We start from the raw sequence: 12,757 nt of genomic DNA on the forward strand, positions 1-12,757 counted from the left end.
ATTTGAATAGTTTCTATTTAACACTAATGTAAGTAAGCTTAGCAACAAGCAGAAAAGTATTGAAACATCCCTGCAGAGGAACTGCTGTGGAAATAGGGGTCCTGTCGTCCCTGAAGTAAGCACAAGCTTTAGCAGTGGGGATGAACAGCTGCTTGGGAAAGTCAGGACTTGAGTGATGGAAAAAGAACACAGCTTTGGAGCAAGGCAAGAAGCTTGGCAATTCCATATAGTTCTCTCTTTTTTCCCCAGCATAAGTAAATTGGCACATTCCTGAAAAACCTCTGTGGCCTTACAGTTGGGCCTCAGGAGGCATGCTCTGTGGCACAAACTAATTAAATCTGGGCATCATGTGGAGTTGGAGAACCTTTGGAAGTATCTGTGCTCTACAGCCCTCTTCTATCCTCTTAATAAGCAGCCCTCTCTAGGTGGGCTAAGCTTTTGATTGCCCTTGTTCACGTTGCTAGATCTGTGCAATATATTCTGACCTGGATTTCTAAATCAGGGTTTGGAATATGATGTGAAACATGTCCCTTTTTCTGCCTATGATTTTTTTTTGGTATTCATTTCTCTTTCCTGCTGTTGTTGTTCCCTTTTGTTTAAATTATTCTTCTGATATCTTTTAGTTAAATGTTTATACTGTAGTAGGCCAATTGGCCTCTCCTTTCTGTATTTTTTTTCTTTCCCAACATGCAGAGAAGCTGGGGGGGGGGCAGGGAGGAGAGATCATGAACCTGGTTAAAAGTTACTCCTTCTGCCTGATGGTTGTTTTCTGTGTATTGGGGCAGTGTGTTTTTGTGCAGTGATGATTATAGAGCAGGGAAGGAGAAAGCATCATTCAATTACATAAGCCTTATTTTCTAGAAATACTTATGGAAGCCTGACATTAAGATTATTTTACCTACGGGATTATCTCTTTGATTTGCAGGATTCAGCTTTTAGCTAAGTAGTAGTAGAAGCATTCTCCAAAATAAAGGATTAAAAACAGGGAAATCAAATAATGCATACCTTTTTTTAAAAAAAAAACCTCTCAAATTCTTAATTTGAATATAACGGTACGTTGTGAATGCTGCCTACAGTAAAAACGGTAAAAAAAATCAGAAAACCTTATTTGAATGCACTTATAGTTTTGGTACCTCTAAATTTCATTGACATGCTTCTTTTCTTAAAAATGAAAAGAAATCAAGCTATCTTACAAATAAAGGCTGTGGGACCTAAAACCCCATCTTCCAAAGGCAGCATTAATTTAATATTGATACATTAAATAGACAGAAACAAGCTAAATCTCTCTCTCTTTCTCTCATCTCATTCCTTCTTGGAGTGACTGATCACCAAGATCACTCTCAAGGCTATTCCTCATGTCCACCCGTGAACCCAGCATTTCTCCTTCTACTATGAGATGATACCAAAAGAACTCTCCCTTTCATTTCACTACATTCCCCGACTGTATGTTAGAGATGGAGCTCCACAGAAGATCCTCAACTGTACTCCACGCTGCTCTGGACCTCTTGGGGCCAAAGTAGATACGCTTGTCAGACTGTCCTGGCCCTTGCCCTATTGCAGTCCCAATTTAGTTTGGTCTTGCCCTACTGTGGTCCCGATTTAACACTATCTCCCACTCCACTGCTCCACCCTGACCAGTTCCTTGCACCAGGAAAAACGCTTCTATTGGTGCTAGTACCAACTGTGTCCTGGCAAATTAGGCTGATGTATTTAAATTATACGTAGACTCTTGTCATCACATTTTTTAAAAGAACAAGAACAGCAAAGGCTGTTTGGCACTTGCTATTAGTGCGTATTTTATTTGATGATAAGCGCAGCAGCCAAGTGCTTTTCAGAGATGAAAAATACATCCCTTGAGCTCTTGACTGCAGTTCCTGTGTAAGTACCCTTCAATCATGGAATACAAGTGTAGCTACAACAGAAACACCCATATTTTGTCCTGCTTGTTCATTCTGAATTCCACTTATGACTGTGCTGTTCAAGGACAGTTCCAATTATTCTTGTATAGAGGCAGGCGGGAGCTGTGTGCTTGATTCATGCTCCCTCCCACTTCCTGAAAGATATAAAAGCTCTGCTTCCAAGCTCCAGCACTGAAAGCTTAATAGGTGAAGGCTGTGATCAGAATCCTCCACTGCTCCCCAATCCAGTTTCTGCAGATTTAAGCAAGCCATCCACTTCCTCAACATGTGCCGGGGTTTAGCTGCACTGCCTGCTAGCTGCTTGGAAAGGTAAGAGGCTTGGGAAATTATTGAAGCTCTTAGCAAATTATTACTTCGCTGAACAGTCAGGCCTGGACTGGACTTGACTTGGCCACAGGTACTGACCAGGAAGGATCTTTGTCTACATCCCAAACCCTGATTGTACCACTTCATGTAATAACTGGACTGGCATCATTTAGTTCAGCACTGAGGAAAGATAAGAGAGGTAATGATAATAATAAAGAGATTAAAATAAATAGGTTTGCCCTATATTTCTCTCGCTTTTCTTGAGAGCTGTTGGACTGTCTGCTTTATACATTTTGGCTTGTTTTTATGCTTTTAAATGTTGTGATTAGAAAATGAGTACAAAACTCTGCCCTGTCTTTGCAATGCAGTTCCCAAGGATACCTCTGCAAGTAGCACTGCACATCATTAGCATGCCTGCCACACACCAGCCAGAGGTTGGTGAGCTAAGAATAGAAAGCGACACACCAGGCAGCCATCTCCAAACTGTCGCAGTGATGCACCAACCAGGGAGAGACCTCTGAATGGCTGCAGCACCACCCTGGTAGGCAGGTGTGACACAACATTCAAAGTCAGAAAACTCTACCAGCTATGGGATGCTTTGAATAATGGCAAGGAAAGCATCCAGTTAGTCACTGAAGAGGAATAGTAATTAGGGAGAGATAGTGTAGAAGCATTGATGGGAAATAATTATAATAATTGTGAGATTGGCACTTCATTTGTGTCCTAGTAAAACAATACAGCTACAGCAAAAAAGCTGAGTCTGCCTTGAGGAATGTACAGTGTGTTTTTTGTCAGGTGCACAGGTATGAGAAAAGGACAATGAAGAGAGTTTGACAGTTGCGTCTGAATTTTGCTTTGGTGTGCTGTCCATCTGCTGTGCTTGAAAAAGGCAGGATGACATTTCTAGTATTTACAGAACCTTTCCCCTCTCCTTTGCTCCTGGCCCCAGCCGCATCACGCCATAATGACTTACTGAGCACTCAGGTAACCTTTGGGAGAAAATAGTGCAGTTAACAAATAAACACAGTCAAAGGCAAATACATTGTCATCACATCTTTTAAATCTCTGGGAAAATCCAATTGATTTTCCATGTTCCTGATTGTCTCAGACTCAACAGCTGTAGAGACATGAAGGGCCTGTTAGTGTGTTCACAGCCAAGTCCAAACAGAGTGCCTTAAGGAGAAAGATCAAAAGGAATGCAGATGCTCCAAAGTGGGAAGCAACAGACTATTAATCGTCATCATGATCAGCTTGACCTTCTGCACTTGAAGGCCACATGGCACAGATCTGGGCCCCTAGTGCAGTGCCCAGGAGCAAGAGTAGACACCCACTAAACTACCTGCAGCAAATTATTTTTAAAGAGAAGATTATTTTAATTTTTTTAAGTGGCAAATTACCGAAGCACAAGGTGTAAGTGCAATCTATATTTCTACGAATAATTCCATTCTTACAAAATGCTAGGTAATTGCAGTTCCACAGCCTTATAGTATTTAACTTCTCATATATGGATTAACTGAATGTATCATGATAATCTTTTGTGAAAAAAGCTACAACGTGACTTCAACATTCCAAATGAGTTCACTGGTCCAAATAGATTCAGAACTCCTATAACTCTACCCGTTAAATAAAGAAGTCATACCCATCAAAAGCTGGAATTTCATAAAAAGTCATAAAAATAAGTGACATTACCTAGAGAGCAGTGAGCCTGAAATTGTAATGTTTTGAAAATATAGAAAGCATTATTCTGGTCTGACTTACGTTTTTTTCCTAGTAACATTTGTGATTTGTCTCAGTATTATGTGACAGTATAATTTTTCAGGATTTCCGCTCAAAAATATAATTACAAGTTGGTGAATAGGATGGTACTGATTAATCCTAAATGCTATAAAATTTAACAGTTAATTCAGAAATACTATCCGCATATCAGTTTAAATAAGCTAGATTCATTATCAGCTAAAGAGCATCTTTTCTATGATCTGTGGAATCATACAGGGCATTTTAAAAACATGCTGGACAAATACTAGAAACAATTGTATTTATTTAAATATTGTTTTAATAAACAGAAAAGAACAAAAGGTTCAAGAAAAATGTACAAAGATTTAAACAGGAATAAACTAAAAAAGGTGGATAAAAGTGCACCATAGAATTATATCTATATGTGTGCACACCAACTACAGTATATGTATGTTCAGTTTTTCTACAGCAGATTAAATGTTGACCTCATCTGATAATGATGGTTAATCAAAAATATGTTGGTTAAAGTTATAAATATAATATAGATATAATTTTTATAAACATTTTTGAAGGATTAAACATTTTTATTGTTCACCTGTTTATTGATAATTATTAAATTCTGGCACATATTGCCTGCTTTTTGGTACATATTACTGATGATAATTAGTAGCTTAAGAATTTTGCAGAACTGAAATGCTTGCCTAGTTTTACAAAGCAGAAAGCATATATATTTATTTTATTATTGGAATACTATTGTGAGCAGCTTTTAAGAAATTAGGTAGTTGGAATATTGAATCCTTGTAAGGTAACTTAGACCATGACAGAATTAATGCCCTGGTAGGCTGGAGTTATGACATGTCATATCACTTCATTTCAGAGGTCAAGGCACTTAAGAGCAGGGCTATCAGATCTGGGGGTACAAATCTCCAGATGACCATCAGACTAAGCTCAAGTGTTCTTTGTGTCTCTTTGTTGCCACCTGGTGGTGATCTGGAGCTTGTAGCCTAGAGCTCTTTGGGCTTTGATGAGAAGTTGAGGGAGAGAGACTGGCCCAGAGAATTAAGCAATGGATATCTGGTGAAAGGGGGTGGGTGGGGATAAAAAGCTAATTCAACCCTGAGGAAGAAAACTTATTATTACATTCTGCTGTTTAAAATCCATTTATCCTTGTTGCCAACAATATAATACAGATAGCCAAGTTCAAGACTGGTTGATAAAGGATAAAAAATGCATGCTCTAATAGAGAAAAGGAAAGCTTAGCAGAGAAGTCAAATAGTGGCATTACTAAAGAAATGCTACAACTCTCAATCTCACCATGCAAACTCTTACCTTAAATTGCCTGAACCAAGAAGCTCCTTGGAGACCTTAAGTTTGAAGGAACATCCTTGCCTGCCCTTGATATCCTCCAGTAATCATGGTACTTTTAGTATGCATTTTGAATTATATTCTTTTTCTTTTTCCAGAGCCAAAGAATTTAAAACACGTTTGGGAATTCTGCTTCATAAACCAGAGTTTGGACATAAAATTGGGAACTTCAGTTGGAGCGCCAAACAAAAGTAAGTCTATACTTGGTTGATAGAAGCGGCAGAGCAATACAATTTTAGGGTTATTTCAGTTTCTAATTGAGTTCAAGGAGAGGAAGGCACCCTAGTTAATGCTTTTTAACTGTAGCAGAAAATATTTTCTATGATATGGCTGCTTGTTACATTGCATCCCCCATTTATGAACAGACAAAGAGCTGTTCTGAATCAGCCAAATGGCTGAGATGTTTTTGGAGAGAAGCTGCTTCGAGACAAAGAAACACTAATATTAAAAAGTCTTGTGCAAGTGTTATAAGACCATTTTTTCCTGAAAAGAAAATGATGGAAGAAGTAGTAGGGTGAAAATGGGAGACTTAAAAAAGAAAGACCCCTTTATCTCAGTCACTTATAACATTCTATGAAAAAAGGGTGATTGTTCAATAAATCTTCACTCAGGATATCTCAGCTACTCAGTTACCAGATAGCATTTTTTCCCATTTCAGAATATTGTCTCCAGAACAAAGCTCTACATCTTAATTGGCTAAGAAGGATAAGAAATTTTGAAGAACTATCTTCAGTTGTTTAAATGTTGTTAATGACATAATGTATGTGAGGCAATGTGTGGCAGCGGGCAACTGACTGAATGGGAGATTATGAGAAGTGAAGGCAAGATAAATAGGATCACCTCTGCACTTCCTAGTGGCTCTGCTTCCTGTACTCCTCACTTACAACATTACTCTCGGACAACCTCTAAAACTGCTCATTTCTTCTCCAGATATTCTTTGGAGGAAGCACTTGGATGGAAGGAGTCCTTTGATCAATTGCTGAGAAGCAGAAGTGAGTATGCATCTTGTATGTAATGAACAATTTGTAAAAAAAACTCCAAACCTTATAATTACGAGTAACAAGAATGGCGATTGTGTGATTTCACATGATTCAGTAGGGTTGCCAACCAGTCATGTCTTCACAAAATGCACCAGAGGATTTTTCTAGAAAGCAGAAAAGCAGATACTTTACAGAATCACTGAATGAACAATCATCCTTAACATAGTTTTAAGAGATTATAGCTCCTGGAATTCCCTGCTCAAATAACAAAGGTCTGAACTGGTTGAGAATACTAATATTTAGTATGTTTATAAATAACTCAAGACAGCAAACATATCCAACACACCTTCTTCCTCCTATTTTCCCCATAACAACAACCTTGTGAGGTGAGGTGAGCTGAGACAGAATAACTGGCTCAAAGTCACACAGCTGGGTCCCTAAAAGGGACTAACCGGCTTTCTAGCCTGGTGCCTTTACCACTAGACCCACAGGCTCTCATTGGATTTAAATTAGGCATTATGATAAATGTGACCTTCTCTCCATTTTGTTTTTTAAATTTAGTAACAGACCATTCACTCTAGATTTTCAGGGAGAGGATTCTCATCCTTTTAATGTTGTGTTTTTGCTACCTGGATTTTTTTATTTTTATTTTCTATAATAGAAGGCAAAATAAATAAGCTACTGGAGTGTAATAGGTTATTCTCTACCCAGAAATAAGCCATGTATCTTTAAGATGTATTGTCCTTGACATTAGAATTTGCAAAACATGCAGCGTTTTAAAAAATCTATTAGCGACAATCTTTCTTTTCCTTCTCTCTCTACCAGTTCTAAACTGGTTATTCTATCTCATTTACAGGTGGCATGGCAGCATTTCATGGGTTTCTTAAAACAGAATTTAGTGAAGAAAATCTGGAGTTTTGGCTTGCCTGTGAAGAATATAAGAAAATCCCCTCCAAAGCAAAATTAGCAACCAAAGCCAACAGGATCTTTGAAGACTTTGTTCAGAATGAGGCCCCCAGGGAGGTGAGTCAAATGGCTTTATAAGTTCAAAAGTCAATCGCACAACTTCAAAGCAGAACTTTAAAAAAAAACTTGCTTGAGCCTAAGTCGATTTAAAGAGAAAGAAGCATAAAGGCTTGAGCAGACTTTTCTGGTATAGCAGATAGGGAATGTATGCATCTGTCATTCAGGAATGGTTGCATAGATGTTCCTTTTTTACGTCAGTGAATTTTAACATTCTGGCTAGGGCAGGAGTCGGCAACCTTAAACACTCAAAGAGCCACTTGGACCAGTTTCCCAGAGGGAAAAAAACATTGGGAGCTGCAAAACTTGTGCCCCTGCGCGCTTGCATGCAAGGGAGGGGGAGCTCAACTGAAGAGTTTAATTAAAAAGAAATAGAGGCTGCTGGGCATGAGTTCTCTCTCTCCCTCTCCCTCTCTCTCTCTCCCTCTCTCCGATCTTCTGCTCACCTGGCAAGCTAGCTTCACGCTGTTCTTGGACAAGCTGACACACATTCTTATTGGGCTGGCTCTCCTGCCCTGCTTTCTGCTGCTTCCTGTGGAGACACAGCAAAGGGAGGAGCCCTGCCCAATAAGCCTGTCAGCTTCTCGGAGAACAGCGTGAGGCCACTCTCTTTTTTACACACACACACACACACACACACACACACACACACAGAGAGAGAGAGAGAGAGAGAGAGAGAGAGGGGGGGAAGGGAAGGGAAAGGAAGGGAAGGGAAGCACAAGTGCCTCTCTCTGTCTCTGTCTCTCTGCAAATGGTGGAGGACAACTGGGAGCAGCAAGAGAAGGCTGAAAGAGCCACATGTGACTCCAGAGCCTCAGGTTGCTGACCTGTGGGCTAGGGGATTCTCAAACAGCAAAGTACAATACAGGAAGTTGGATCAACCAATTAATACATAGGGCACACACCTCCACACAACATACAGTTGGAATTTGGGAGGCATTTGCATGAGCCAATCTGCAGCCCTCCAATTACCCATCACCCCCTTCCCAGTGTAGGTATGTGGTGACAGCTATGGGCAGTTGCAATTCTAAATCAGCCTTGAGAAGGAAAAGGCATGGGCTGGCATCATTTCACACCTGGAGAACAGATTCAGCAAGTTCAGACAGGTTATGTAATCACGAGGTTTCCCACAGTGCTGAGATAGAGTATGATTCTATGTCAACTAGTATTTCTCAACCTTAGCAACTGTAAGACATGTGAATTTCAACTCCCAGAATTCCCCAGCCAGCCTTCTGAATTCTGAAAGTTGAAGTCCACACATCTTAGAGTTTCCAAGGTTGAGAAACGCTGATATAGACTAGAGTCACAGCTCTGTTTCAGGAAATAAATATTCATAGGCAGGTTTTTTTTTCTCATAGAACGCTCAGAATTGAGTTCCGGCACCTTTTTTGGATGGAACCTTGTAGGGTAGGCAAGGCGGGTTGTATGACATGTGTGAGTTCCGGCACCTTTTTCTTTTACAAAAAAAGCACTGTTCATAGGTAATACATATGTGCAAGATTCAAGGCACTGTGCCTTGCAGAAATAATCATCCTAAGTATGAAACACACAGTAGGCCTCCCAATGATAAATGATTTCTATTACCTAGTAACACTAATTAGCTTTTTTGGCATCATTTGACTAATTGGCTCATAAAAAGAAATGGAATGAAAATGAGGGTTCTTAAGAAAGGTACATAATAGGAAGCTCAGTTATCTGGAATAGGTATTTTCTGCTGAGTCATGCAGTTTTCTAAAGGGCCTGTGATACAATAGATCTACCTTAACGTTTGATAACATGTTGCACATCATGAGGTCCATCTAATACATGCAGATTCAGCTTCAAGATATATCTTAGTATTGGCGACAGTGCCTTTACAATGGGAAGGGCATGACATTTCAAGGTTATCAAGGTTATCTAAGTTGGCTTTTCCCAGTGTGGTGCACTCACAATCTGATCTAGCTATAACTCCCGTACCCAGGAAAGGGAAGATGCATACAAATGCTTTTGTTGAGAGTGCATAGCAAGGGTCCAAAGGAGGACAGGTAAATGGAGCAGTTTGGATTCTTCCATGCAGAGAATATTTGTGGCTTGGGTTGTGGATTTTGGCATTGGGTCATTCTCTGAGCTCCTGGACATTTTGTTACTAGACTAGGTAACATCTCCAGTGGGATTTCGGATTAAGTGTTTTGTTCTTTTTCTTCCATTTACCTAGGTCTTGCCATGTTGTGGTCAGTTGGTTGCGTGACTGGTTGTTTGCACATGTGAAATTCAACTGGTGAGGTGGTCCAGAATTGATTATTTGGATGGTCCAATTTCTTATAGGTTCGTATGGTGGTTCTAAGTCAGTGTGGATCCATCAATAAACATATTGACTTACAACCAGAATATGAACCTATAAGAAACCAGACCATCCAAATGACCAATCATTGATGGAAATGACCACCTCCACACCAGTTGAATTTTGTACCATGCAAACAACATGACTTACTGACCACACTACCACACAGGACCTATATAAACAGAAGAAAAACCGAACAAAACACTTCACCTGAAGTCCCACTGAAGATGTTAACTAGTCTGATAATGAAACCTCCAGGACCAAAACAGCACGCTCAAGGAACTAACTGCTGTCAAAATTCTTCCATGTATTTGAGAATTTCCCACCTTTTATTTATTGCCAAGCAATTTCCAGTGTTCATTCATATTTGCTTATTTAAATTCAATTTCCAGAAGCTTTTGATATCTACTTTGCAGGTCCTTCACTGTTGAATAAATAGCATACGCTTTTTAAAGAAATGGAAATGTCTTCCATCGAGACCTATAACTCAGAAGCTTTTTTGTAATGCACTCTAAGAAATTTTCTATCTTGGTTATAGTGTTAAAGGTAAAGGTAAAGGTTCCCCTGCACATGCGTGCTAGTCGTTTCCGACTCTAGGGGCCGGTGCTCATCTCCGTTTCAAAGCCGAAGAGCCAGCGCTTGTCCGAGGACGTCTTCCGTGGTCATGTGGCCGGCATGACTAGACGCCAAAGGCGCACGGAACGCTGTTACCTTCCCACCGTAGTGGTCCCTATTTTTCTACTTGCATTTTTACGTGCTTTCGAACTGCTAGGTTGGCAGAAGCTGGGACGAGTAACAGGCGCTCACTCTGTTACGCGGCACTCGGGATTCGACCCGCCAAACTGCCGACCTTCTGATCGACAAGCTCAGCGTCCTAACCCGCTGAGCCACCGCGTCCCCGGTTATAGTGTTACAGTATATAATAATTACTATATTATATATGTTGTTTCTCATTCATCAAGTTGCAACCAAGGAGCTATATTCAACCATAATTTTTCTTCTTTAGGTAAATCTTGACCATGAAACTCGAGAGGCAACCAGAAGGAATCTCGCTGTGGCCTCTTCTACATGCTTTGAAGAAGCACAAGCAAAAACATACATCTTGATGGAGAAGGACTCCTATCCCAGATTTCTGAAATCTGCTTATTACAGAGACCTAATTGAACAAGCAAATGACCACAGAACAGGCAAACCTGCACACACCTGAGCCGATCCCTTGTCATCATCTGGAACTGTGTTGGTGAACAGAGACACAGAATGAAACTGGAGATGCTGGAGTCCAAGTGGAGAGTGCCAAGAACATTTCAGTTGCAGAGCTTTGGTTGGGATTTTTTCCTGGCCTGGATGCCTGGGACCGCCAATGCTTCCATGCACCCAGAAGCTCTACAAAATGTAGATCTTCTCTAGAAAAGAGGCTGTGAGTTGAAAAAAATGGGAGAGCCTATGAAAAAGGCTGGAGAAATTGATGAAGAGAACTCCGGTCTCCAAACAGGAAGAGAAATGCAACAGGAAAGGGAATGAGAAATATGTGGAAAAGGTGGATTTTGATTCTCTCCTAAAATGTTTACCATTTTTTGAGAGATCTCTCTGCATTCATCTGTCTGAACCAGTGATAAGTCTCCATCTACTCTCAAAAGCTAGTCTCTGCACCTATAAACACAGACCAAAAACTCTACATAGCACAATTCTCATATCTTCTATACATAGCAGACACCAGTTTGAGATTTCTGCCCATTGCATGTCAGCCTCAGAGGCCTTCAGTTCTCTGCATGTTTGTACAGTGATCAGCTTGGTGTTCCAGAGCTTTGCATCCAAACAGTTTTGCATTTATACTCAAGAGGAAGGCTTCATCTGCTTTGCTACTTCATACATCTCAATCTACTGCCATTTTGGACAGATTTCCTTTTAAAGACATATGAAAGAAAACCTTGTTTTATTTATGTCTGAACATTATATGCAATCTTGGGAAATGTGCCCTATTTTTTACTTATTTATATTTATTATTGTCATTTTATTGTTATTTATTGTGAATGGGCATTAGATAAGCACAGCACTTTAGAAATAGGTGCTATGGATAAATTATTGCTACAAGGAGCCTACAGTTGAAAGTGGGCCTTTTAGCCACATTCATAGCATTTACAGAATATGCTTATAGGGGACATTTACAGATTATTTTTAAGAAAAGAGGGAGACAAGCAAGTCCACCTCTACAAATATGTCCCTTAGAATTGTTAGTTTACCTCACAGTGTTTTATGAACATACTGATACATACATTTAGTCATTTAAAGCTCATTTGATAGTCTGAATGTGGAAAAAGAAGGGACAAAATTTCCATTGAATGATTTCCTGTTTGCTTTGTGGAGATAATTTGTATCATCACTGTTGACTGGATAGTGTAAAACTTAAATTCCAGGGCTTCATTTCACAAATCACTTGTTGAACATTAGATTCAATGAAAGTTGAAAATAAAACATAATCAGTAGGATAGTTCATTTGTGACTTTCCTTCTTTAGGGTGTGCTTTTTTAGAGCAACATACTAGGACGCTGAGCTTGTCGATCAGAAGGTCGGCAGTTTGGCGGGTCGAATCCCGAGTGCCGCGTAACAGAGTGAGCACCTGTTACTCGTCCCAGCTTCTGCCAACCTAGCAGTTCGAAAGCACGTAAAAATGCAAGTAGAAAAATAGGGACCACTACAGTGGGAAGGTAACAGCGTTCCGTGCGCCTTTGGCGTCTAGTCATGCTGGCCACATGACCACGGAGACGTCCTCGGACAAGCGCTGGCTCTTCGGCTTTGAAACGGAGATGAGCACCGGCCCCTAGAGTCGGAAACGACTAGCACGCATGTGCGGGGGAACCTTTACCTTTTTTTTTACTATATTGAAAATAATGACAATTGTTCATATTCTAACAGTAGCACAACTGAGACATACATAATCAGAGACAGTTCTGAGTGACTGAACCCCAATTAACTTATTTAAAATATATCCTGTCTTTCTTGTTTAACCAGCTGCAAAGTAAATAATTGTAAGCCTGCTTAGAATTGTTTATATGATTGAGATACTGAAAATGGCTGGAAGGAAACCAAAGTTTTACACAATGACTTAGCAA

At 40.0% G+C, this 12,757-nt stretch overlaps 1 protein-coding gene across 1 annotated transcript; it reads left to right on the plus strand.

Moving 5' to 3' along the window:
• Positions 1 to 1,965: 1,965 nt before the first annotated feature.
• Positions 1,966 to 11,579, plus strand: LOC308666961 (regulator of G-protein signaling 16-like; the record flags this gene model as incomplete). The annotated part of the gene is given in 7 exon segments (XM_081325995.1): positions 1,966 to 2,013; positions 2,015 to 2,113; positions 2,119 to 2,228; positions 5,423 to 5,515; positions 6,255 to 6,316; positions 7,161 to 7,327; positions 10,654 to 11,579. Coding segments are annotated over 7 exon segments (780 nt in total). The 3' UTR covers positions 10,855 to 11,579.
• Positions 11,580 to 12,757: the final 1,178 nt, after the last annotated feature.

The sequence above is a fragment of the Vipera berus genome (assembly GCF_964194415.1).
Source record: "Vipera berus genome assembly, chromosome: 3".
Classification (NCBI taxonomy): domain Eukaryota; kingdom Metazoa; phylum Chordata; class Lepidosauria; order Squamata; family Viperidae; genus Vipera; species Vipera berus.